At 35.2% G+C, this 27,666-nt stretch overlaps 2 protein-coding genes and 10 non-coding genes across 19 annotated transcripts; 11 read left to right on the top strand and 1 right to left on the bottom strand.

The window, feature by feature from the left end:
• Positions 1-23: 23 nt before the first annotated feature.
• On the bottom strand, positions 24-26,512 carry LOC117204546 (protein furry). Of its 7 annotated transcripts, none has more exons than XM_033442049.1 (46): positions 26,490-26,512; positions 25,426-25,512; positions 25,252-25,293; positions 24,745-24,918; positions 24,489-24,673; positions 24,234-24,433; positions 23,964-24,173; positions 23,684-23,891; positions 23,462-23,599; positions 23,149-23,383; positions 22,669-23,072; positions 21,873-22,584; positions 21,630-21,800; positions 21,359-21,548; positions 21,102-21,278; positions 20,159-20,305; positions 19,684-19,854; positions 19,474-19,623; positions 19,228-19,397; positions 18,886-19,157; positions 18,653-18,807; positions 18,336-18,499; positions 14,879-15,088; positions 13,277-13,413; positions 7,789-7,893; positions 7,594-7,728; positions 7,254-7,522; positions 7,038-7,164; positions 6,766-6,956; positions 5,983-6,620; positions 5,738-5,903; positions 5,361-5,670; positions 4,973-5,276; positions 4,396-4,904; positions 4,009-4,317; positions 3,750-3,918; positions 3,172-3,344; positions 3,028-3,102; positions 2,869-2,904; positions 2,230-2,403; positions 2,000-2,137; positions 1,744-1,925; positions 1,488-1,680; positions 1,157-1,414; positions 593-1,094; positions 24-457 (listed from the first exon to the last, which is right to left on the bottom strand). In XM_033442049.1, exons 2-46 carry the CDS (start codon positions 25,466-25,468, stop codon positions 294-296), a joined length of 9,792 nt encoding a protein of 3,263 aa, XP_033297940.1. In that variant the 5' UTR covers positions 25,469-25,512; positions 26,490-26,512; the 3' UTR covers positions 24-293. The 7 variants fall into 7 exon arrangements, with proteins under 7 accessions (XP_033297940.1, XP_033297939.1, XP_033297942.1 ...); XM_033442048.1 differs by lacking the exon at positions 26,490-26,512 and adding an exon at positions 26,068-26,183; XM_033442051.1 differs by lacking the exon at positions 26,490-26,512 and adding an exon at positions 26,068-26,183 and having other exon boundaries at positions 1,756-1,925.
• Positions 8,051-8,123, top strand: Trnaa-ugc. The gene has a single exon. It is a non-coding gene; the product is annotated as a tRNA-Ala (tRNA).
• Positions 8,355-8,427, top strand: Trnaa-agc. The gene has a single exon. It is a non-coding gene; the product is annotated as a tRNA-Ala (tRNA).
• Positions 8,506-8,578, top strand: Trnaa-ugc. The gene has a single exon. It is a non-coding gene; the product is annotated as a tRNA-Ala (tRNA).
• Positions 8,657-8,729, top strand: Trnaa-agc. The gene has a single exon. It is a non-coding gene; the product is annotated as a tRNA-Ala (tRNA).
• Trnaa-agc lies at positions 8,808-8,880 on the top strand. The gene has a single exon. It is a non-coding gene; the product is annotated as a tRNA-Ala (tRNA).
• Positions 8,959-9,031, top strand: Trnaa-ugc. The gene has a single exon. It is a non-coding gene; the product is annotated as a tRNA-Ala (tRNA).
• On the top strand, positions 9,110-9,182 carry Trnaa-agc. The gene has a single exon. It is a non-coding gene; the product is annotated as a tRNA-Ala (tRNA).
• Positions 11,633-11,705, top strand: Trnaa-ugc. Its single transcript has one exon. It is a non-coding gene; the product is annotated as a tRNA-Ala (tRNA).
• Positions 11,784-11,856, top strand: Trnaa-agc. The gene has a single exon. It is a non-coding gene; the product is annotated as a tRNA-Ala (tRNA).
• On the top strand, positions 12,257-12,329 carry Trnaa-agc. The gene has a single exon. It is a non-coding gene; the product is annotated as a tRNA-Ala (tRNA).
• Positions 15,645-18,618, top strand: LOC117204548 (neuropeptides capa receptor-like). 2 transcript variants are annotated; one of them, XM_033442057.1, is made up of 4 exons: positions 15,645-17,699; positions 17,782-17,989; positions 18,092-18,180; positions 18,306-18,618. In XM_033442057.1, the coding sequence occupies exons 1-4, from the start codon at positions 16,872-16,874 to the stop codon at positions 18,327-18,329; spliced, it is 1,149 nt and encodes a 382-aa protein (XP_033297948.1). In that variant the 5' UTR covers positions 15,645-16,871; the 3' UTR covers positions 18,330-18,618. The 2 variants fall into 2 exon arrangements, with proteins under 2 accessions (XP_033297948.1, XP_033297947.1); XM_033442056.1 differs by having other exon boundaries at positions 15,646-17,699; positions 18,303-18,618.
• Positions 26,513-27,666: the final 1,154 nt, after the last annotated feature.

The following is a 27,666-nucleotide window of genomic DNA, read 5'->3' as shown; positions in this document are numbered from 1 at the left end:
AAATTGTAGAAACGAATATTTTCTTTGAGTTTCCAAAAATTTATTTCACCGAACTTACATATCTCATTACGTTCGTGTTAAAAAAAGAAACGACAAAATCGACGATTTGGTGCTTCCGCTCGTGCGTGTTTTTTAACGTCTATACGATTACTTCGCGATATACATACATACATACGTCTATAATTGTATACAAGATACACGAATAAAACGCACGATACAATTAAACTATACGAAGACTTGAATTTAGACAAATAACTATCTGTAATATATGATACATTAAAATTTATGTTAAATTAACAGTCATTTTTCGTATTATTAGGATGATCATGCTGAGCCCGTGCCGCCTTTGTTGATGCTTCCAAACCTGTAACAGCCGCTAAAACTTGAAATAAGCTTTCCATCAATCTACTAAATATTTCTGACATTTCATCATCCTTTCGTGTAACCACAAAAATATCTGAAAAAAATGTGATAATTAATTTTTATTGTATAGTATTTTTAACATAAAATACATAATATTCTAACGATTTTTATTTTACACAAAATATAATATCTATTTTAGGATGATTTAGTGTGTGATTCGGTATATTACCAGATCTATCTTGTCCTAAATATTTGCAATACATATTAACAGCAGTCGTTACGTCATCATCATCATGAAAAGGATCTCCTGGCCATTGAGCTCTATGCAGCCTTACAGCTTCAAGCGCAGGACACCAACGCGCGTTTCTAAGTAGTTCTGCGACACGAGCAACTTCTTCCACAGCACCAGTGCCGGGCAAAGGACTAGGACTAGGCGTTGGAGTTGGTGTCCCTCTTTCACTCTCTGTACTCTCTTCAAGTGCTCTACTCAGAGCAATCTTCATATTCGCAATTTCTGCGGATATATCTAAAAGCGGAATTTGTACGTTTCGTGCAGCATTCATGAGAGTACCTAGCATCTTATTTGAAGCTTCGATTAATAATAACAATTGAAGATGAAGTTTATAGAGTGCTCTGCCTAAGTCTAAGAGCATTTCTTCAAGGCCTGCCTCTGTTGTATGACCACTACCTAATGCTTGGAGTTTTGCCGCTGCTTTAGCTGCTTCCAAGCACTGAAAAATTATATATTAGTAATAATTACATATGTGCATATATTTAATAAGCAATTATTTACTTCGGTAGCATGATCTTTCTTATCAAGGAATGTCTCAAGATGCTCTTGAATTTCTAACATTCCAAATCGCAATGATTCATTTAATCTTTGATTTGCGAAAATTGCGATCGAAAACCAAATTAAAGGTGGTTCGGCTTTTGAACTAAGTAGTTCCGCATGACTAGATAAATGATAGCCTAATTGAGTGGAGGCAGGACTGCCGTTACACAATAAGGCACTAGCTTCTCTTGTAAGAGTGACCGATTTACTGCTTACATCCTGATAATAATAATATAAGGTATTAATTTATCAATACTAAAATACATATAACTCAAACAAACAATATAATTACCCTTAAAATTCTGCTCAATAATTGGAAGAAATCTAAGGTATTATAAAGGGATTGCGTGATTAGATTTTGAATTTGTTGGCGCCAAATTTCTTCCGCGTCATCTCTTACAACTTGTCTAAAAGGCATTAACGCTGACAGATTTGGTGATGCATTACAAGGGGTCACATCTCCTAAATCTCCAGCACTAGAGCCACTGCACATGAAATATGAACGAACATCAAAACAAATTTTTTGCTTGGTTTAATAAGAAACTTACGATGTGTCAGACCTTGTCGAAGAATCATGTCGAGTACGACTAGGTATTAAAGATAGGGAGGATGGTGGGAACATTCCAGGTATATTGTTTACTTCCTGTCCTGCTCCAGATCCACCGGGTACTTCATCTAATGGTGATTCTGAACCAGCTTCATCATCTGATGACTCTTCCGCAACACCGCGCTACAATTTTGATATTGTACACTCTGATTCTTATCAATTTATTAAAATTATTCAAAAAAATTTTATTTATTTACCCGACTGGTGTGTTTACTAGATGATTGAGTCTTTTCACTTAAACTTTCTTCAAATTGCCTTAAACTTGGTTCTCTTTCTTCTCCCTCGCTGAGAGGACGGCGTCTTACTCCCCAATTGAAATTATCTGTACTTTCACCCTGTAATACATAAATGAGATATTTTTTATTTTAAAACCAAGTTGATTTATATCAACAATACATGCATAAACATGTTTAAATGAAACACTCGCCTCAACACTTTCGCTTTCATATTCAAGAAAATCGAAGTCTTTAAATACGCCAAATTGTTCGTCGTCTCTTCTTGAACCTCCGCTTAAATCGTTATTTGCACCAGAAACTTCTTCCGTTGAAGAAGCCATAGATGATTGTCTTTCCATTAGATCCGAACTTTGACTGAATATCACCTGTGTTATAAATGTTTAATCTTTAGTTAATAGAAGGAATCATGAAAAAAACGAGAACAGGAACTTTGTCTGACACATCTTAATTTCTGTCTTTACTATGTGACAATGCTGTGAACTTTAGCGATTATTGTGCATTTACGTGTTCATTAATGAACTCTTTTATATATGTTTCATTTCAACTGATATAGCGATAACGTAAAGATTGCAATGATGCACGCGTACATTGCATCCTGATACACCATTTTTTTATACAATTAACATGCTACACAGAAATCTACTATACATAGATAATCCTACAGATAATAGAGACTTTCTTCCGTTTCCAAAATTTTGTGCAAGTTAGGTATTTGCACGAAGCATGTTAAAGCGTGAATATAACTGATAGGACATCACATATGAAAATAAACAGATTCTTTTTTACTCTCGTGATAATGAGTGCAGACTGCATTTAAAGAAACCTGTTACCTTGCTATATAATGTCATTGAACTAATGTGTTCATCCTAAAAAGGGGTACACAACCAGAATCAGTTAAAAGATATGATATTTGGTTGAAAGCTATTGGAATGAAATATATGTAGCACAGACAAGTTTTTGAAAACAGTTTCTCTCCAATATAAACTTACAGATGGGCTCTTTGGTAGTCCAACTCGTTGACCGCATGTTGTTAGAAGATTTACCAAACATTCTCTAACACGACCCTGGAATATATATATTTTATTAAATATCAAATTTGTAAATTTTATGTTATTTAATATTATTTGCCAAACCTGTGACATCCATGGCCTTTTCCAACCGGAAACCGCATTACTGTCAGCTGGCGAAAGAGATAATGAACATCGGGGAGAACTAAGTGATTTTTCTTCAACTCCTTGACGTATTAACCACCGTCTACCAATTACAGGAGTTTGTGATAAATCGAACGTGAAATCCATAGTCCTTCCTATTTACGAATAGAACATAACAATTCAACTTTATGACAAAGAACTCAAACAAATATTAAGAATAATTAATATGATATTAAATAATACAATTTAACAAATAAATTTTACCTTTTCTAAAAATATGTATTTGAAAAAAATAAATCGATAAGAAAGTTCACAGAAATTAAGAATTATTGGAAGCGTGCTATGTGGTAACAAAATTTAATTTTGATTAAAAAAATAGTAACTATATTTCGTAAACAATTTACAATTTACTATTATTATTATTTTTATCGCAACCTGAGCATCGTCAGATAAGCAATCCATGCAGTGAGCGTGTTCCGCATTGTAAGAGGAAAAACAAAACATAATAATTTTTTACGTCCACATCCATGCAAAACGTATATTAAAGAGTAGCGTTTTACCGGGTAATTCTTTTTTGGTGAATATCTCGGTATCGGTGAAACTTGGATGTGGAGATGATATTGAAGATTCCCAAGATGATCCATGTACTGATGTAGGTGGTGCTACTAATGTTGATGACCTTGTTACTACCAGCTTTAATATTTTAAGGGCTTCTTTCCAATGGGGACCCTAACATTACATACATTATTATCAATCACCTGCTTATGAGAGAGCTATATATAGGTATTGTGACTTATTTCATTTCTTTTTTAATCATACCTCAACATATTTTGAAATCACTCTCAGAAGTTCAGTGTTGATTGGTTGTGCTGCTTGTGAAGCTAAATCAACATAATGTAACATACAATGTATAATACTAAGCACAGGTAACGCAACACTTCCTGGACCTTTCTCCAATACTTCGACCAGAAAAGCAAGCATATTGAAACTGAGATGAGCGTATGTATCATATAAATATTTGACAACACATTTAGTCCATTGAAAACTTTCTTTACTAAAAGTACGTCGACTATATAACGTCATAACAGTACCTAAGTTTTCTAATTTTTTTCCTTTCTCGGCGCTCACCTATAAATGAAGAAACATTGTATCCTCCTTATAAATAAAAGTACATACGAAGTTACTATAACATATAATAATACTTACTTGTGCAATATTTTCTGCGCTTCTAATACACAATTCATTAGCGTCTTCATAATTTAAAAGCATATAGGGAAGGAGCGAAACAACGTTCATCGGAAACGCGAGGCTTTGGGTTGGATCAACAACTGGCAAATCCAATAATGGAGTGAACTGAGATAATAATGTTACGACAGGTTCATATGTATTGGGACTAGTACATCCTTTTAATAATAGTGCATGTACACCAGGAAATGAGTTCCATCTTAGCTGCTGTTGTAATTTTTCAACTTTATCTCTAGCATCTGGTCGATCTAATGGTAATCTATGAAGTACGCGGCTAAGCAGCCTCAATGCCAAAAGAAATTCATGCTCATAGTCTGATTCGAGTAAAGACACCGATAACCAGAATAGCTGTGCCAAAATAGTCATTTTATCATCTTGTGTTGCTGAATCACCCAATAATTTAAGAGATTGAGCCGATCTCGAGCGTGAAAGATTAGAATTGGGATATTTATTGCATCTGCTATCTAATTCTATAAAAAATATTTGACATATTATATATTACAATTTATGTATGGCTATTAATGCAAATGTCACATACCTTTTATTTCACTTGCTGTCGAGTTACCACCACTTGATTTTTTCATACAGTAACTGACTGAGTAACTGGTACTTCTTGTATGACCACCTTGATTTAAGTGAGAGAACATATGTGGACCTGCTGGATATCCATTACCTCCTCCTGGACTTCGTTTTCCACCAATTAAACCACCCGACGCTGGATCTTTATTATTTAGATTTGGAGTAGACTTAAATATTTCTTTCATAAAATCTAAAGGTCGGAAGTCGGATTCTAGCGAATCGACAGCTGCTTCAAGTGTTAATAACAATTCAGTTACATAGCCCTATACATAAATTAAAGAAACAGAATTGCAGCCATTATAAAAATATTCATATAAATATTATAAAAAGATAGATACACCATGTACCTGCATATCTTCTCCTTGTTCAGCAACTGTTTCTACCAATCTAGATAAAATATCAGATAACATTCGAGATGTAATAGGAACTCGTAATGCTCTGAATACTTGAAGAGATCTCCCAGCATAATGTCTAGACGAACAGGATAGACCTAATTGTAATGCAGTTTGTGCCCAACGTTGACTAACCAGAGCGTGGGGTAAGGAGTCTCTAAAGACTCGTAATATATGTCGCAATAATACTGTTAATTGTTCAGCACTGCGAACCCACCATACTTTGGCAGTCATATCTTCATAGTTCCACAATGGTTGATTTATTCTATAGAAAAACGTGCTTTCAAATTTTGTAAAAATATTTACAAAAATATATCTACTTATAAACGTACCGAGATGCTAAGAAATTGATCAAAGATTTGATTACATCTTGAATTGGCATGTTTGGACCCGGTTGTGGACCAACCCAGTTATTTGCGTCTTCTGGTGTGACAATAACAGGTGGCACCGTATTCGATGAATTTGAAGTTGAAGGCCAATTATTGCACACGGATGATTCTGTAAAATCAACATTGTTGTATTAGCCCTTTTATATTATCGACAATACATACAGTCACAGTAAATGTTAACTCCTCACCATATGCATGAGAATTCGAATAATCTTTACAGTTGTCCACAACTGATTGATTTGTGTGATTCATTGATAACGGAGGGGTAGATGTTGAGTTAGGGATAGGTGAATGAGTAGGTGTTCCATTATTAGAAGATGGAAAAGGTGGTGGAGGAGGAGGAGGTGGCGGTGGTGGAGGAGCTGAATTGAATATAGACGATTCCGGTGGAAGAGGCGGTGGGGGCGGCGGCGGTGGAGGCGGAGGTGGAGGAGGAGGAGAAGATGACGGTGGAGGTGGTGAAGATGATGGAGGAGGTGTTGTAGAAGGTGGTGCTGGAGGTGGACCGTACAGATAACTGTCAAATTCTGGATCAACCTCAGTGAAGTTGTGTTCGAGTATTGGTAAAGCTGGAGTAGAGAGACCTAAGCCCAATTGTTCAGTTTTTGATGCCAATAGTACCCGTGCTACGCCGAGATGATCTCGATGATCCCCGAGGACAACCAACAAATTTAACAAAAGACAACGACAGTGATCCCTTACGAGAGGTCTTGAATGATCCAAGCCAAGGAAAACTATATGTAACATTAAAGGAACATGGATAGCCCAGTCAAGCTGTATGCCATCGACAACGACGTCAGTCAGCAGCATAACGGCAATGTTGCACCTGAAATTCATAATCGTAATAGTCATTGCAATGAGGATATTTTGAATATGCTACAGGATGATTATTTATTTTTAAAAATAAAAATCTATATATAAAAGTCACCCTAGTGTACAAATTAAATAGAACTATATATAACTATCCTTACCTATGGAATCCACTTATAGGTTGCGAACTATCTGGTAGGTATTCCGTCAAAGGAGCAAAGTATCCACCATATTCAGGCATTGGTAAAGGATGTGGCTGTGGAATATCAAACTTTTCTCCACCGCAGGAAATTTTTCCATTTACTCCCACGGGTCCGTTCCGTGTGCCGTAACAAGATTCGTCTGTAGTCAACTACAATCAAACACAAAATATCGAGTAAAAGGCAGTTGCAAAGTAAATTGAAGTATAAAGTCAATAAGGAAGTTAATGTACTTCGGCTTCCGTTGTAGGAGTGGACAAATCATCCGGAAGAACTGGCGGACCGCTCGCAGTCCGTGTCTTTTCCGCCCTTGGGGTTTGAAATCCAGCGAGTGCCCGCAACGCAGTATCAGATTTGGAACTATAGAATAGAATATATGAATTAAATATATGAATTAAGTAAATTAATAAAAATATATTACGAACTATTATGCCTGATATAATATTTACCCGGTTTTAACGGGATCTTCGCCCGAGTGCCTTTTAGTATGAATGGTACCTTTTTCAACGCCTAAATCACGCGGAGGATTTCCAGGATCAGCAACTGGAGCATCGCTGTGAGAAGAAGCTTTTCTCATGCTAGTTAATCTATAGAAAGGTGGAGTTTCGGTTCTTTCGATTAAACAATTTAATGTCTCGACTGTTTGCAATTCAGTCATCATCTCGTCAACTAAGCGATCTGGCCGGGCTCTTGCTAAATACAAGACAACACGCTTCGCCTAAAATATAGAATTAATGATTTAATGACTTAGATAAAAGTAATGAGTTTTCTGATTAAACAATGACATACGTATGGAAGCAGTTCCTGTGGCGCCATCCCTGAGACGATGATTAAGTAACGAATGATTACTTTTAAATTGTTAGGCCAACAACCACATAGAGTTGCCCAAAGTTCCTCCGTCTCTTTAGGATGCTCATCAGAAAACTATATAATAAAGTTTCTGTTGTTATGCAATTAGTCGTAATTTTCTTTCATATACGATACCTTTGCAGTTATATAGAATAAATTGTTCAAAACCATCTCCGTTGCTTCCGCGCTACCCCAACCCTCTCTGCGTGCTCCACCACGGGACATATCAGTTGCATAGTACTAGACAAACGAAAATTTTTAATATTTATATACTTTAAATTAGCATTAATAATATAAATATGTAACAAACAATTGCATATTAACAAAAAAAACTTCATCAATCATTTAAAAAATATATTGGTCAATAAGAGTATTAGTAAAAAAAGTAAAATCAAAGGGGGGCGTAGCTCAGACGGTAGAGCGCTCGCTTTGCATGCGAGAGGTACCGGGATCGATACCCGGCGCCTCCAGGAATTTCATTTTTTTTTATTTTATAAAAACTGGATCACACTAATACTACAAAATGATAAAGGAAGAAAACTAAACTAAAAGGGGGAGGAGGCATACGGTGGAGAGCTCGCTTTGCATGCGAGAGGTATCGGGATCCAAACCCGGTGCCTCCAGACTTCACCTTTGATCCTTTTACCAGAATTGGAACACTTTGATATTGCAAAATTATAGAGAAAATTAATAACATCGAAGGGGGCGTAGCTCAGATGGTAGAGCGCTCGCTTAGCATGCGAGAGGTACCGGGATCGATACCCGGCGCCTCCAAAATACATTTTTGCTCCTTTCACCAAAACTGGACTACATTATAAATCTACAATGACAATTTAAAGACGTCAGACTAAAGGGGGCGTAGCTCAGATGGTAGAGCGCTCGCTTTGCATGCGAGAGGTACCGGGATCGATGCCCGGCGCCTCCAAAATTCATTTTTGCTTCTTTTATCGAAATTGGAGCACTCTGATACTGCAAACTGATAGAGAAAATTAATAACATCGAAGGGGGCGTAGCTCAGATGGTAGAGCGCTCGCTTAGCATGCGAGAGGTACCGGGATCGATACCCGGCGCCTCCAAAATACATTTTTGCTCCTTTTATCAAAATTGGAGCACTCTGATACTGCAAACTGATAAAGAAAATTAATAACATCGAAGGGGGCGTAGCTCAGATGGTAGAGCGCTCGCTTAGCATGCGAGAGGTACCGGGATCGATACCCGGCGCCTCCAAAAAACATTTTTGCTCCTTTCACCAAAACTGGACTACATTATAAATCTACAATGACAATTTAAAGGCATCAGACTAAAGGGGGCGTAGCTCAGATGGTAGAGCGCTCGCTTTGCATGCGAGAGGTACCGGGATCGATGCCCGGCGCCTCCAAAATTCATTTTTGCTCCTTTTATCGAAATTGGAGCACTCTGATACTGCAAACTGATACAGAAAATTATCAACAGTGAAGGGGGCGTAGCTCAGATGGTAGAGCGCTCGCTTAGCATGCGAGAGGTACCGGGATCGATACCCGGCGCCTCCAAAATACATTTTTGCTCCTTTTACCAAAAATGGACTACACTATAAATCTACCATCGGCACCCACTTTTCCAAAATACATACGCAAAACGAACACATGGGCCGAGAACAACTAAACAGAATTATCATCGCCGAAACTAACAAACTCAAAAATGAAATGGAACAAGACAAAACGCTAAACAAAACAGTCTGCACATTCTCAAACGAAAACACCGCAGACAATCCCAAACAACCAGATCCAGAAATAAACTACTTCACAAATTACAATCAACTAAACACAATCCTCTCCAAACTAAACAACAAAAAATCCTCCGGCTTCGACGGCATCCCAAACATCTTACTCAAGCGCCTACCGAACAAAATAAAATGGTACTACACGGTACTCTTCAACAATGCTCTAAACAACACATACTTCCCCAGAAAATGGAAAAAAGCCAAACTGATAGCTATAACAAAAAAGGATAAAGACGGCTCATCGCCCGCAAACCTACGACCCATAAGTCTCCTCCCCAACATAAGCAAAGTATTTGAAATAATCATAAACAACCCCCTAACCTCCTTCTGCACAAAAAATAACATAATCCCAGAGAATCAATTCGGCTTCCGACACAAACACTCCACAATCCACGCAATAAACAAACTCACGTCGGACATCTGCTGGGCTCTAAACGCAAAAGAACGAGTAGCCGCCTGCTTAATAGACCTTGAAAAAGCCTTCGACACAGTCTGGATCCCAGGTCTCATATACAAACTGATCAAAAAAAAGTTCCCTAAACACCTGATTAAAATAGTCTGGGACATGATCACAAACAGAACATTCGTAATGACTGAAGGTTCACACTCATCAAGCAAAGAATTCTCCATAAAAAACGGTCTACAACAAGGTACAGTAAATTCCCCGTTACTTTTCAGTATTTACAACAGCGACTTACTAAACCTCTTTGATCTCAATACATCCACCCATAAACGCTCCATAGTCTTCGCAGACGACCTAATCATATACGTAACAGGCCGCAAAACCAAAACTATAAAAACGGAACTCCAAGAACTTTTTGAGAAAATAAACGACTATTACCACGCATGGAAACTAAAAATTAACATAAGCAAATGCGAAACCATACTGTTTAGACCCAAGTCAAGTGAAATCGGCCCAAGAGAAAGAGAACACTGCAAAAAATTTCAGATAAGAGAAAAAACAGACAAAGGGGCCCTCATACCACACAAAAATTGCGCAAAATACTTAGGGGTAAACATAGATTACAAATTAAACTACAAGCAGCACACCGAAATTCAACTTACCAAGGCCAATAAAGCATTTTGGAAAATGAAAAAACTATTCCACTCCAAACATCTCGACAGCAAAGTAAAAATTCTATGCTATCAAGCACTAATCAGACCGATCATAACCTACGGCTGCCCAATCTGGTACAACATATCAGCCTCCCAAATGGAAAAAATTCGCATATTCGAAAGAAAATGCATCAGAGCTTGTTTGAGCACTTACAGATCCGAACACAGCGGATTCAAAAAATACGTAAGAAACAAAATAATATACGACCTAGCCAACGTTCACCGCATACTGTCACATCCTAAAGCTAATACGAAACCACTTCGCGCAAGCGGCAAAGATAAAAGAAAATAGTTTAATCTTCAGCTGCTTATTTCCAAATGACACATATTACAAAAACACTCTGACAACAGGCTACATCCCGCCAGAAGCTTTCCCATACCTTGACGGAAAAAACTACCTACAAGACCAAAATAACATCCCGATAATTTATCACATAAAGAGAAAAATAGGGACCCAAACTATACTTTACGAAGAAAACCAAGACGGTCAGACCGCAGACACTAGATGGAGATACAACATGGCCCTCCCCCTGAAAGACACCAAAGACAAACATAGAAAAAATTCAAAAAAATATTGGTGGATACTGAACCCATAATAAAATAAGAAAGAAAATCTATTAAACCGATAAAACTCAATTCTGCCCCCGTACAACACAGGTGCAAACATTGTAACTTTCGCAATTCTCCTTCTTTTAAAAGAAACTTATTTATTTAACATCCCCCTCCCCCGCCCCCTCATCCCCCCCCCCCCCCAAATTCCACATCACCCAAAAACATACTACCGAAGCGTCCTGTTTTTGCGACCCAGTTTCCAGGACAATAAAAACAAGTAAAAACAAAATCACATAGAAGCTCCGCTCCCCCAGCGGCTTAAACCAAAAGATATATTCAACACGAAAAATGTAAAGCGTCGACACATATTATAGCATGGCTACGTAGTACCGTTGCGTATCGGTACCTTTGCCTAAGATACCATTATATAAATTCACCGTTTATTGTGAACACTATAATGTATTTATAATTGTATATTGGGTTTTAATAAACAGTTAAAAAAAAAAAAAACACTATAAATCTACAATGACAATTTAAAGGAATCAGATTAAAGGGGGCGTAGCTCAGATGGTAGAGCGCTCGCTTTGCATGCGAGAGGTACCGGGATCGATGCCCGGCGCCTCCAAAATTCATTTTTGCTCCTTTTATCGAAATTGGAGCACTCTGATACTGCAAACTGATAAAGAAAATTAATAACATCGAAGGGGGCGTAGCTCAGATGGTAGAGCGCTCGCTTAGCATGCGAGAGGTACCGGGATCGATACCCGGCGCCTCCAAAATTCATTTTTGCCCCTTTTATCAAAATTGGACTACATTATAAATCTACAATGACAATTTAAAGGAATGAGATTAAAGAGGGCGTAGCTCAGATGGTAGAGCAATATTGTATGGCTATGTAATATTGTATGGCTATGTCGTACCGTCACGTATCGGTACTTTTGCCTAAACCACCCCACAACCGAAATTCATTGTTTATTGTGAATAACATACACATGTAATACTCATCTTGAACAATAAACATTATAAAAAAAAAAAAATCAGGTGGTAGAGCGCTCGCTTTGCATGCGGAGGTACCGGGATCGATGCCTGGCGCCTCCAGACTTCACTTTTAATCCTTTTATCGAAATTGGAACACTCTGATACTGCAAACTGATACAGAAAATTATCAACAGTGAAGGGGGCGTAGCTCAGATGGTAGAGCGCTCGCTTAGCATGCGAGAGGTACCGGGATCGATGCCCGGCGCCTCCAAGAATTTTTTGACTATAAAGGTTTTAATTTAATCTTTGTAAAGTAGAAAATTTGCAGAAGTATCTGTTAATTATAAATCCTGAATATTTTGCCAGCAGATATCCCATTAGTATTAAATTTCGATAGTAATCATTATGGTTATTCTTAACTGTTCACAAAATGGCCTTCTGTAAATATATGTGTAATAACGTTTTTTTCTCTAAACATCTATAAAATCAAAAATGTTTCTTTCGTGTATAATACCGCGAACTTCCTATGAATTCTATTACAATTATATGCAAATGATATTTAAATTGTTCATAAACAATTTCTGTTGAATATAAATTATATAAAGTGCATTGCGCACAGAATTTCAAACCAATTGAACTAGTCGCCAATAATATCTGAATAGCATGTAAGTAGTATAGGAGTAGCAAATGGCAGTCAGCCGAGTACCGTAGCTGACGTCTGACATCTCCTATGTTATACTACTGAATTCTAACTTGTCTAGGAATCTCTTATTTTCGATATAAAAATTAATTTCTCAAGGAAGGTAATCAAAAGGGGCGCAGCTCAGATGGTAGAGCATTCGCTTAGCATGCGAGAGGTACCGGGATATATGCTCGGCGCCTCCAAAATCTTGTTTTCGATCCTTTCACTAAATTGGATCACACTGCTGTTCCAAAATAATACTTGAAATAAACCGGATTAAAGGGGAGGTAGTTCAGGTGGTAGAGCGCTCGCTTAGCATGCGAGAGGTACCGGAATTGATGCCCGGGGCCTCCAAATATTTTTTAACAATTAAAAAATTAAACTCTTTTCCATATATGATAAGATGCATACCAATAACATTCATCGCGGCTTTGTTACCATTCCACTTAAAGCTTTGATTAAGTTGCTACAAGATTAATTTTAAATCAATGGTAAATAATAGGAAGATTATTTAATAAATAATCTATAAACTTTACCTGATAATAACTCAATGGATTGGAGGGTGGTGGTACATTTGGGTCCACTAATTCCATGTTGTGTAACCAGGGCAACAAATATTGCAGTAACAATTGCCGAACTTCTCTTCTAGCTGTTTGAAACCTGTGTGTAATTTCTGTAAATAATATATAATACAACATTAGTCTTATACATTTGTTAACCAATTCTTTTAATAAGATATTGATTGATTTAATTCGTAGTACGGTATTTATGTCTGTTTCAAGACTATTTTTGTGAAAATTACTCATCTTTTCTTACTGAATGGATTGAAATATTGATTATTGCATTTTTAATTAACGTATAATAACATATAATTACGTTTAATTAACGCATAATTAAAGTACACTGTTGAAAGAACCATGTATTAAATTCGTAATGTAAATGTCCTTAACAATTACTTCAATGCATTATTTGATAAGTATGTTGCCAAGTGAAGTGCAGAAAGAAAGCATTTCTGTTTTTGCTTTTTATTAAGTATATATGTATACACAGAAAACGTGATCAAACATGTGGCAGCACTCAACAACAAATACCACCACTCGACACTAACTAGGATCGGACGACGGCAGCGCAGTGGTTAGCGCCTTAAGTTACGAACGTTCGGAACCCGGGTTCGAATCCCGGCGACCCGGAGTCCGATTTTTCTTCCACGCATCTAAATTTGGAAGAAAAATAGCAGTACCCCATTAGTGTCATCTTACAGCCATCATCTACAATTAACACGGACACGCACACACCTCAAACAAAAGACAGATTACATTTGAACGTGTAAAGTATCGTTTGAAATTCATTTTGATAATATCATGTATCATTGTTCATTGGAAATACTAATCAAAACCAGTAAGACAACGTATATTTTCTGTACAAATATACAAAGTAAACTAGAGAAAGAGGTATTAGGCTGAGTTATAAATGGATGAATTATTTCTAGCTGTCCGCTAGTAGAAGGCTTGAGCTGTCTAATGGACTTCTGCCTAAAATGTTGTACACAATAAACACTGAGAAACAGAAACGAATGCATTTTGTTTATTATTATGATAAATGTAGATCCTAAAAATTATATTGCAATGATCAATAACAATCATCATCTTGTACCAATCGTTATTTCGTAAATAATGAAAAAATATTAAACTTACAAATTCACACTGATACGAAAAATAAGAGAAATAATTGCGAAAATAAACGCTATAAATAATATCATATCGATGCATCATCCAATTTGTATCAATGAGTTTATATAAAATACGAGTATCTGTTACACAGGGCAATCAACATAACTATAATGTAGGATATAAATGATACAAATTATGATGGATAAAGATATAGTAATCTCGTTTCTCTTTCTCATATCTTACAATAACAATTGAAAATGAATATTAAAAGACTTAGTCTGGCAACCGATTAAACCGCTAATTGAAATAACAAATTATTCCAAAAGAATATAAATAGCATGATGGTTCTTTTTAAACTGTATATTCATAGTCAATATTTTCTTCTGAAATGCTTATTAAAAAACATCTGAATTTTTTGTTAAAGTAAAGCTGCAAAATCATTTTTGTTACAATGAAAGAGAAACTTACCGCTGAACATTGGCATCGTCAGCTCCGGATGAAGTTGAGCAAGTTGACGAGAAAGATACATTTGATTGCGACAATATGTAGTCGATAGAAGTACATCAAGAGTGCCACCCCTAATTGTACCGTTCGAGGACATTCCGCCGATGGGATTACTTTGTTGTCCTGGTGCAGAAGTAGCTGTAGTTGATGAGCCGCCAACAGGGTCATCCTGACCTAAAGCAAGTACCGGCGGAATTATTAAGGACAGTGCTTCGCGTCAAAATAACTCTGAAATTGATGGGGAAGCGTATAATTAATGTTCAATACAGTTTTATTGCGTTAAGGAAGCGAATAAAACTAAGAGATGCTTTTAATGAAACCAATAAGAGGAGCCAATTTTAAACTTTATGAGAATAAAAGATACATATGAAATATATTTCACAATCTTTAAAACCACATATTTCAAAACAATGTGGAATCTTTTTGAATATTGAAACTGATTAATTGAAGGACGCGAAGGAAAAACGCTAGCTTTTCAATCATATTTAGAAAAAAGTATTCCTTAGAGAATCAATACAATTTAGAAATTCAAATATTATATTATAATTACATTATTTATTATATTATATTATGTTATATATTAAATTATATTATAATAAGTGTAAGTCTACACGTATTATAATTAGCAAATAGAGTAACATTTTTTAACGATAGTGTCGGTAGAAGTTATATAATATCTAATATCATATGACTTGCATTTGATAATAAATATGTTATCTTTTTGCAAAGTGTTCCACGTAACATGTAAGAGTTCATATATCGGTTTGGTGCGCAGAAGCTGGATTGGACTTTATCAGGAACGGTTGCCGATGCACCATGCAGAAATAGTCGAGCTGGCATCTCGATGTATACTACTTAACTTTCCCGTCCGTTATCCAGAAAAGTCTTTTTTTAAATAAACAATTCCTCAAAGCATCTGTCATCGATAAACATTTTTAGTACCAATAATACGTGCAAAAAAGCTATAAAAATAAAAAGAAGCATTTAAGATAGTGTTCCTATTCATAAGTTTTCTTGAAACTGAACATAATAACAACGAATATAACTTATTAAAATTATAAACAAATAAACTGTGCGCGCACTTTTCACTGCAGTATAGTGGAAAAATCATTGAATTAATTAAAGCAAAAATTGTGCTGTAAAATAAGGTAAAATAAAATAAAATAAAATATGTTAGTTCAAACGATTGAAACGTTTCGGTATCATTCAGTTCTATTTACCATAACTTATGTGAGAAGTTTTAATGCTGAAAATTGAATATTTTGTTTAATGAATGGTAATTTAAACTTGCGCTGAATTTTCTAACTTGAAATTATAGCAAATCCTACGCGAGTGACATGCACTTCTTCGTGAACCTTTGAAGACGTCAAGAGAATTTGGCAACACTCCAATACAGTTTTTCGTAGAACGTTAAACAAATACCGTACGTTTCTATTCGCGATATGGAATCGAATAGATTGCTTCAAAAAGCTAAGAAAGAATTCATCTACTTAAATCAAAGACTGGGAAAGCATAACAACTGAAAAAATCGTTGAATCTCTTTGATGAATTAAAAACATGTTGGTGCTACGAAGCAACTAAGAGGACCACTATTTTACGATAATGATAAAATATAAGAGAATACTCGGCGCTACAATCCTGATTCATAAAAAATTAATTTTAGAAAATTCAGTGATTTTCTTCCAAATGAAATTTCCAAACAATTATTATCGCGTTATTTCTTTATTTAAAATAGTATTACTAAATATTCTTCTAAAAGACGATTAGAAAAATATCAAGTCCAATATGCTGCACGTGGAAAATATAAATCACGCGAAAATGTATTCGCATCTGTGGGGTGTCAATTGATGAAAAACGAAAACATAAAAATATTTTCGAGCGTCACGCGTCATTGCGAACGCATCCTGCATACGATCAAGATCGATCACTCTCCCTTGTTTAAAATCATCTTGCGAAAATGGTACACGTGCAAAGAGACCTCGTGGAGCTCGACGTAACGGAAAACATATTACGTAGCGTCCAATTATATTACACCCCGATTCTAGTCTACTTTGGTTCACTGGGGAATTGCCTTTCGGTAATCGTGTTTTTTGGAACGAAACTCTGCCAGTATTCCTCGAGCATTTACCTCGGTGCATTAGCCATAAGCGATACCGGTTTTCTGGTATCCGTTTTCGTGGTTTGGCTAAATATGGTAGAGGTTGGTCTGTTCAATAAGCCAGGTTTCTGCCAATTTTTCATCTACTTAACGACTCTTTGCAGTTTCATGAGCATTTGGCTCGTGGTGGCATTCACCATCGAGAGGTTTATTGCCGTGGAATATCCACTGTATCGTCAGTCAATGTGTACAGTGGCTAGAGCAAAATTGGCAGTCGCTATATTGACCATATTGGGACTTATACTGTGTAGTCCGGTTTTATGGTTTTCAGCGCCGCGATTAGAGTCTAATGAAAAAGGAAACGTAACCGAGTGCCATTTGGCGGAAGGACTGGAATCTTGGGCTATTGTTTACAACGTGATTGACACGGTATTAACGTTTGCTATACCGTTCACGGTGATCATTATCCTGAACGTGCTGATTGCACGAGCTATTTATAGACATATTAAAATTAGAAAATCTCTAACCAACGAACCGCGTATCGTGAAAGAGAGACAACCATACGCTCAAAGTTTCCGGAACAATTTGGCGCAGACCAAGATCACCAAAATGTTGCTCGTTGTTTCTAGCGTCTTCCTCTGTTTCAATCTACCTGCGTATGTTTTCAGAATTCACGCTTTTTTACATGTACGTACAACCAAGAAGAATTGAAACGATTAGCATCTATGTATTAGCGTAATTTCATCAATATTGGATGTAAAAAACATAGTTTCAGGAGGAAAGCAACGCACCCAGATCAGTGGAATTGGCGCAACAAGTTTGTAATTTATTATTTAATACCAACTTTGGAATTAATTTTATCTTGTTCTGCGCAACAGGACAAAATTTTCGAAGAGCGATACGCTGCATGTTTTTGAGACGGTTCCGTAGAAGAAATGTGACTATGACTCAAGTGTCGAATCAAGGAAAACAAAATGGTACATACGAAATCGATAACGTAAAATCAATGTTGATAGCCATTGTTTTTATACACAATATTAATTCATTCATTGATTTATGAAAATCATATTTATTCTCAGGTTCAAATTTTGTACGGTCTACTACGGGAGCAACACGTCAACATGCGATTGTATTTACGGAACCATGGGAAGAATTTCATGAATTAAATGTAGAGTAAAGCACTTTATAATAATCTAAGAAGTGATATAAGTTAATATTTTTAAAGCTACGTTCTTGAACATATTTTTACGTAAAATTTCAAATATAAATGTAATGTTAACTTTTCGTTAGAAGGCTGAAATGAACGAACAATTATAAACTTACTGGTCTCCGGTTCTGTAGCGGGAAGAGGACCTACGTTCCCGAAAAATCTTTGATCCAACAATTGAAGAAGTTGGAGTGCTGCATCGTGAACAGGGGCACGAGGACAACCCGTACTCATTAGGGTGACATTAATGATGCTTGTATAATGATCACAAGGATACTCTCTATAAACATTAAATATACTTTGTGTCATATTTATGTACTAAAGAAATGACCAAATCTTTTTGTACTGTCTAATAATTTGATATCATGTCTAAAAATAAATTTTTCATAATTTAAGATACCTAAATATTTGAATGTATAAATATGTCACTAACCTTGCACTAAAAATTGTTGCTAAGGCAAGGAAACAACCGTCAGCTACTTGTGGAGCACCAGTGTAACATCGATCGACTACCCAATCGAGAAGTGTTCCAATATCGGGGTTACATTCCAACAATAAAACTACTGTTTCTCGAGCAAGCGCATAGATCTAAAATATTTTTTCAACATGTAAAATCCCTGAAGACAACTTATCAAACGTAAAAATCGTGAATATTCTGAAATTTACCTTTTCATCCTTGCTTGCCAGTAGTAAATCTAGCCATTGATAAAGTATTGCTCCTTCTTCAGAAAGTGATTGTGGATTAAAACACGACCCACAACATAATAGACCGCTCATAGCTTGCAACGCTGAAAGTTGTAATTCTGTACAACACTTTTCTTCTTCCTGAAGTGAAGATGTACTAGCAAGCGGTCGTCCATAAGGACCTGACCAACTAGCGAATAGCATAAACAAGTTCCGTCTCAAGTCTCTTTTCAATAATGTATGACATGTCTCCACTAAAGTACAAGAAATATGAATTACTACAAATGTTTACTGTAAATGTGTTTCTATGAATAAGATACTTACATGAAAAGCTCTTGATCATTTTTCTGATGAAATTACAGAAATGCAACTTAATATCACGAACCGCAGGAGCTTCTTTATCAGTTTCGTTTTCTAAGTATAAACGGGCGCCATCGATGTACTCGACAAATGTGGGATGAAGCGATTGTGTTTCTCGATCTAATACTGCAGGGCTATAAAAATACACGAAATTTAATAAAGGGAATGAGATAGTGATGATTAACTATGTTAAAGAGATCGATTACTAACCAAATACCGAACGTTCCATATTCAGCAATCAATTCCAATACTCTCACTAGTTGCAATCTCAATGCATCTCTTCGTCTTCTACGTCTCATATTTTCTTGTTTACGATCAACCGCCTCACGGATGTAAAGAACTAATTCTTCCATTAAATCTCTGAAAATAATGATCATCAATAAGGATACTTCATGCTGAACAATTTATATATTTACTTACTTTAACGCATCGGCATTTACTTTTCCGATTGCTTGCACAGCAGCATCTCTAACATCCACTACTTCACATCTCAATAAAGGTACTGTTAACTTATATAAAGCTGCAGGACTTGCATTTGTACCAGGTGATTTGTTATCACCTCGTTCAGCAGATAGACTATCCGGCGATGAACTATGAGAATATTCAAATTTTTCATATATTAAAGTCTTTTAAAGTTGAACTGTTACAAACATGTAAATCGTGCGCGACTGACAAGTTTAATTTCCGATTAAAGCGATCGGGAACGGTCGTAAGGCTAGATAGAAAGAGTAAATAAAAATATATATTCGTGTTAGCAACAGCAGTTTGATCAGAGAGCTAAAAAACTTGCAAATAAAGAAAACAGTCTCATAAAAAGATTGTGCAAATTACCAACGACCGTTTAATCCCGGGTGACTTCGAAGCATCGTCGTTCGCTATGGTTAATTAGGCTCACCTGGTCCGCTTATGCCTGGTGTAGATGCCGGAAATGGACGGAACGGAGAAGCGACCCGGCAGGGTCTGTGCCCCACCGAGATTCTCCAGGCTCTGACTCAACTCCTTACTCATGCACAACACACCAAACTCCACCGTATGCTGACCACTAGAGTATGCAATACAGTGTACCACCAATGCTCCTTGTATCAAACATTATTTACTGCTCAGAGACTACTACTCTAAGGTCCAGATGTACATGTGCGAGACAGTGACGAATGGCATGCGAGGTAAAGAATGTTACAGGAAACTAAAGCGAAGAGATATGCGCTCAAGAAAAAGATGTGCAATATTGAATCCCGCTCCCGAGTGCAAAGCGCGCCTTGGTAGAAATTGGTGCTCTTCTATTTTATATAAAACACCTTATTGTTAAATACGATAATGGAGTCCTAGAGGTGATAATGTGCATAGTTCATGTGAGAGTAGACAATCTTGCAACGTATCAGACGTTAGGAATATAGATGCCACGTGCGTGCCACAACAGGATATACATGTTATAATAAAGAATCATATGATTCACAGAGTTCTACACTTTAATTATTATTGTAATGGTTTATGAGAAATAAACATCGATATATCAAATATTTCCGAGGTATACAACAGACATAAGCAGACATGACCCCACACCAATTAATACCAAATAAATTTGATTCCACCTGATAATCATTGTTTTATATGTGCCTAAAGCTCTAATAATTGAGCTATAAACTGCATCATTTATGATTTTGAATTTGGCACTAATTTGTGCAAATAATGTGAGTTTAGGACTATATGACGACTACACGACTAATGTTTATTGACTTTTTATGTTTTAATATAATGTCTTCAGTGTATTTTAAATAATAACATAAAATGGTACGTTATGAGACTAATGTTCCTATAGAGGTATTTAAGCACGAACTTACCTTAGGCTGAGATCTGGACTAGCACACCGTACAACAGGGCTTGGTACTGGTGGAACAACTCTGTATCCAAAAGTTAGATAATTTTTCCACACATGCATGTACATATCTCTCTCATTCACAGGTTTCCGAACTGCGGTTGAACTTCTTAATAGAGAAGCTCTATTGTCATTTACAGGTCTAAAAAATTAAAAATAAAGACTTTTACTTTTGTACAATTATAAACATATAACTTTTTACAAACTTTAGTATGGTCTTACGTGGGATCAATTACTGAGAACAGTGAATTTATCCGGGTAAAAACGATAGGCCACGAATGTGCTACAGCAGTGGGACACAATGTTAGCACTCTATCTTTCTCTAAAAATGCAAACAAACAACTTCCCCATGGATCTGCTCCATTCAAATTTAAAGAAGAAGAGCTTTTTGTACTAGTATCATCATGAAGACCTGTAATTTTACATTATATATTAAGGGAGATTATATGCTTGGCTAATATAATTAAGATGATTATGTCACTGTCATCATCACCTGCTGTCCATACACAACTACTTCTTTCAGCTATCCACTGAAGATCAACGTTAGAAGTAGAAGCAGCTGCTGCTTTTTCAGCAGGAGGTAACATATGATAGCATTTCTCCAAAACTATTGGACAACAAGCGTCTATTACATCGATCACAGGTTGATCATCTTCTAAGCCTCCTAAAATGAAATAAATGCTTGTTCAATGTTTGATTTCTTTATGTTAAAATGCCCCGATGTAATTGAACTTACCTAATGTTTTTAATAAATGTTTAACTTCACGTAATATATGAACTGCTATTCTTCTAGGATAAAGGCGACAATTGCAAAGCATAACTAACGCAAATCCTTCCACTAGATGAAAAACGCTAGAAACAGGTTCTATCTTTTGTCCCGATTCACTTTTCTTAATGTTACTATCTACGCGAGTATTAGTTCTTGCATTATCCACTGATTGCTCCTTAGATCTTATGCTAGGACTTGTTAGTGCATTTTTCCAACTCGTTAGAAGTTGCAAAAGCATTCTCAAACCGTTATCAACAAGTTGCGGAAAAGTGTCTTGGACATCTCTAGCAAGAAATTGTGTAAATCCAAGAACAACATCCTGCCTCCAGTCGGAAAAATCTAATACTAAGGTTTGTAGACTTTGATATGCTAATCCACGAAGTTCTTCATCCATGTGGACAGTTAAACGGGATAACAAATCAACTAATTCAGCACCAGTCATTCCATCAGGTATTAATCGAGGAACTGCAGCAACGCAAGTTCGGAAAAGATCTATCCTAGGTTTCCGTTCTCCAGTAATCATTTCATCTGGTTCCTTATTCATATTTTGAGTGCTTGTCATCATAAGAGGTCTGCCATAATGAACATCTAAAGCACGTAGTATATCAACAAATACTCGTCGAACGTGTGGAAAATACGAAGACATTCCTATACTTCTTGCTGTATCTTCTGTTAACATCTAAATTTTATAAAATTAAAATCTTTGTTAGAAATATGCAGTTAATTATTTAAATTATATACACAATTCATTTGCCATACTTACCTTATTGAGAAATGTTTTTTTAACTCGCATAGTATTACCGCTTGGTAATACTCCCATCGTACGCGGCATAGGTGGTTCTCCTTCTTTTTGTTGTAAACTATCAGCTACAACCAAAAAAGCTCGAAGTCCAATACTCATACGTTCAGGAGTTAAAATTATCTTCACTGGTCTACCCACGGATAATAAATCAAATACTATTTCTCGCATTGCAAAATCCAATCTTTCCTGTGCAATGAACTGAATGATTTTTACAAAAATATTCAGTGGGGTATCACGTGGTACTACCGCTTTTGAACCTTTCGGGAACAAAGAATTTACTATACTTTGTAATCTACTTTGAGTAGCTGAATTACTCTCGCATTTAATACGTATCATGTATACCCAAAGTAAACGATATAACGCCTCTGAAAAATAAACAGAAATGTTCAGACTATTTTATTATAATATAAAATCTGCTTATATAAGAAATTATTTACACACCTAAAGCAACACGACACATCTTAGGATCTCGATTCTTCAAATGCGATAGGCACATTGCTAGAAAATAATGCCAATTTTGCAAAAAAAATGTTTTCTGACTGACACATAACAAACAAGTTACAAGAGGAAAAAGGGCCAATCTATGTTTTGACTTTGTACACATATCTAATGTTGTAGAATATAACATTTCTACAAAATTCTTTAGACAAGGTACATTAACTTCATTTTTGACAGCCTGAAATATAAAATTAATATCACTTATACATGTTAAAATTTTAATATAGATATTAGTGATGTAATGTTATAAGCTTACAGCTGCAACAGGAACAAGTATCTCTACGAAAAGTCCAGCCAAAGCATGTTTGACATCTTTATCTTTTACTTCCAAAAAATATTGTGCACACTCTTGCATAAACTGAAATGAGGCCTCAAATTCTTCTATTGGTACCATCTACAATTTTATACATATATGCAGAATATATACAGAAACTTATACAATAAAAATATTTAAAAACAACTTTTGCTTTTTAATTACTTTTACTCTAAAAAATTTCATTCCCATTAGTAACGAAATAATACTCTGTGTAGTGTGAGGTCCTGGTTCCTTAGCACGTAATTCTTTCAATTCGACCATAAAACGTTTCCTAACTGACATAAATCGAGACTGTGCAAGAACTCCTATTACTTCTGCATAAAGATCAGCAATGATATGAATGTTTGCTGCATTTGGCTCATTTTGTATTCTGTAACACAATCATAACCTTCTATAAAACTGACTGATATTTTATAAAATTTGTATTGTATTATGCTCTTACCCTTCTCTGTATTTGAAATGTTTGAAAGCTATATTTTCTATGTAAGTTACTAAATCTTCATGACCAGGGTGAAATGGTAATTGACGTAAAACCTCTATTAACATTAAACAAAATATAAATTCTACTGCAAGATCTCTTCGTTCCTGAAGTAAATCTGCTTCACTTCTTTCAACTGTCTCTACACTTCCTGATACTATTGTATACATAATGCTGAAATAGAACACTTATTTTACAATTTTCATAATTTTGATATTTAAAACATGTTTTTACCTTTTTCCTTTCTGATCTTCTTTTCCAGGAGCAGGTTTTCTTTGATCACTACCTTGATCGACTAACTGACGTTCATACCAATTAAAAAGTGCTCGTAAAATAGAAGGTAAACAATGTTCTGCAACTGAACCAAATGCAGATAACAATTGGTCAAATTGTGGATCTTCTCCTCTTTGTAAAACTTTTGAAAGTGGCTTTTCCTGTAATATATTTGTTGTCAAAAACAGACCTTGTCTAAATAATAAAATTACTTACATGTTCTGTCATCACTGCTTCCATTTTTTTTTCTGCTTGAGTGGTGAACTCCGCAAACAAAGTACGCATCACAAACTCTCCAGGTCTTAAATCCATATCTCCTATTTGTTGTGATTTCACTGTTTCCTTCTGAGCACCCCAAGGTAACACAACAGTTATTGCACTCACTCTACTGGAACTTGATTCTAAGAAAACCAATAAACTTCAATATTTATTTATATTTCTTTAGCCAATGTTATATGAGTTCTGTGCTAACCATTGCCAGAAACTGAAGTACTGGCAGTGTGAATGCTAACAGCATCGCTACTTTCTCCTTGCGTTGCTCCATGAACAGTAAGTAAATCTTGATTGGGTTCAGGTACACTTTGAGATGATTCTGCTGTTGCTTCATGTAATCCTTCGCCATGTACGGCCCTGGCTTCAGAGGCTTCTGATAAAAATGACAGGTTTAGTCATTGGGAAATTTATATATTAACTAATTCTATAATTTATTTAATAGAAGTATAAAAATATATTGTTTTAAACACAAATATTTTGTATGATCATGTCTAGAAACTACTACTACAAAAATATTCTCAGTTCTAACACTATTAATTCTGTATGATGGTAGAGACTAATAGATGAAGCCCCATTCTGTAACGTAACAGATGCCCACAATGAACACTAACTTAATTATATTAAGCTTGATAGCTACATTTTCAGTGCACTAAAATTTGAAAAATTTAATGTATATGAAGAATCAATGAAGAAGATAACAGCATACCAGGTTGTGCCTCATTTCCAGGAGTTGGTTGAGTTTCACCTCCTAAAATATGAATTAATTCATTTCGTTATAATCTTGATAAATATATAAATCAGATAGATACATGTTAAAATATAAAATATATACATATTCAAATTTAAAAAACAATAGGCTATAAATACTATATTTACTAACCTTCTGTCATATTGTCTATGAATGCCTTGCTTTCAGGCAACATTAATACATACTAATGTCATACTGTAAATACATAGCATTTTCGTTCTAAAACAGCAAAAAAATTATGTTATGTAAGATATTTCTTTTAATATTTACTTTTTCCAAAAATAAAAAATATAGGAGCAGAATGAGATATATAAACATACACACACACACACACACACACACGTTTGTATGTACTTATATATATATATATATATATATATATATCTTTGTTTACTTCATTCATTCATATATTAACTTGGCGACGCTAATATATATGAACTTTCTAACAACAATGTTTATACAAGTCGGAATTAAAAAATAAGACAATCATATTTTTATTTCCACGTATTGTCATAAATATATTATGGAATTCAAATATTTTAATTCTTTTACTTGCACAAAATAATACTACGAGATATGTGAAAAATAAAAATTGTTTATTTAAAGCGTAATAAAAGTCTGAGAGATTGTAGGAAGCCATAACCTGAGACAGAAAGTGACATCATTATAAATTTATGAAACAATACAAAAATTTCGCACAAAAGTTTACACTATCATTATTATTAGACAACCACTACATAATTGAAAATCGTGAAGAAGAAACATGTTATTTACCGTAAAATGCCGTAAAATTGTAATTTAATTGTAAGTCTGACGTTTCATAAATGTCCGGCTTGATTCGTATGTATTCGTCACTTCACAGTTTCATATTCCACACGTTCCTGCATTTAACATACTTTGCAATACTCCACTAGAGGGTGTTAGATCTAATTATTAATTAAAAAAAAGTTCATTGGGAACTGTATAAAATATGTGTAATGTATGTTTACTCGTGCTTTTCAATATTTTTAAATATATTAGAGACAGAGTATAGATTAATTACATAATCTAAATTTTAAAGTTTGGGTATATACTCTAATTGTATATCATGGATAACCTTATTGTATTTTACGTTACAAAATATAGTAAAATAACTTATTTATTACTACTCTTGGTTTGATCTTAGTTTGGATTAGATAGGATTTATTCTACTGTACCAACGGCGGATACTATGAAATGCCACAGAAACCATAGAGTAAACTGTTAGTAGCTTCCTGTGCGTAAAATGACCCTGACATTGCAATGAAGCACTTTGAATATGCTATTAATTCTAACAAATCAATCACTCAAGAAAAGTTTTTTTAGAAACTTTTCGTACTTCTACAGTGAATTAAAGAAATATAAAATTTTATTAGTTCTGCAGTGACAAATAAATGTCGTACTATTCGCTTAGCTCGCCTTATTTGGATCGGGTAGAGAAACATCAAAATTTTATTTTGTACATCGTATATGTATAATCGGAACATTGTGCAATTAGAAATATCAATCATATTTATTTTTACGTAATTAATAATAGACGTCCTATTCGAAAGGCAAAAACAATAAATGTCTTGAGCATTACCCTTAATCAGAATTTATATTTATATTCACATAATATATTATTGTTCGTATAAATTATTTACATCATCCTATATACGTTTAAGGTATTTGTAACGCAAATTAATTTTCTTAATTTTAATTGCTCTCAAATCTTGACGATACGTAAGTATACGATACGTTAGTATATTATCTATACATGACTCAATATTTAGGAAACCTAGCCTTACCGAAATAAAGACGTTCATTATTAAAGTTGAAAGTTTTAACATAAAATCTCTATAGTAAGTCTCTGCAAAAGTGACATTTTGATTAATTACGGAAATATGTAACATTGGTAATTTCGGCATCTAAAATGCTGTGTTTATTATAATGTAAAGTTGTCGTTCTGCCGATTTCTGAATTGTTTGTTAGTGTACGCGTGCAGAAAATACAGACAGTCAAGAAAGTTCTTCCTTTTCTGATAGAGAAAGAATCTTAGGCATGCGCGAAGAATATGGCTTTCGATTCTCTGGGTGTTTTACTTTTGTGGGATATGTATTGTCGCGCTACAAAACCATAAATCCTGTAGATCTCTATCAAGTAATAAAACCACTTCGAACTGCTTTCAGGTGCATTGACCATCATGACTTCAGTTATTACACTATGTGCAGACAGCCGCATACGCCATCAAGGTCGTTATTTAATCCAATCCACACACTTAAGTTCCACGTTGCAAGTTCGATATAGTAATGTGTTAGAGCTTGCAATCGTTAACTTTCTATGTATGCAACTGAATGACGCATATACGTATGTATC

The sequence above is a fragment of the Bombus bifarius genome, unplaced genomic scaffold (assembly GCF_011952205.1).
Source record: "Bombus bifarius isolate JDL3187 unplaced genomic scaffold, Bbif_JDL3187 scf7180000007978, whole genome shotgun sequence".
NCBI classification, from domain to species: domain Eukaryota; kingdom Metazoa; phylum Arthropoda; class Insecta; order Hymenoptera; family Apidae; genus Bombus; species Bombus bifarius.
Note: the sequence above shows the minus strand (reverse complement) of the source record. Positions and strands in the feature narration are given on the sequence as shown.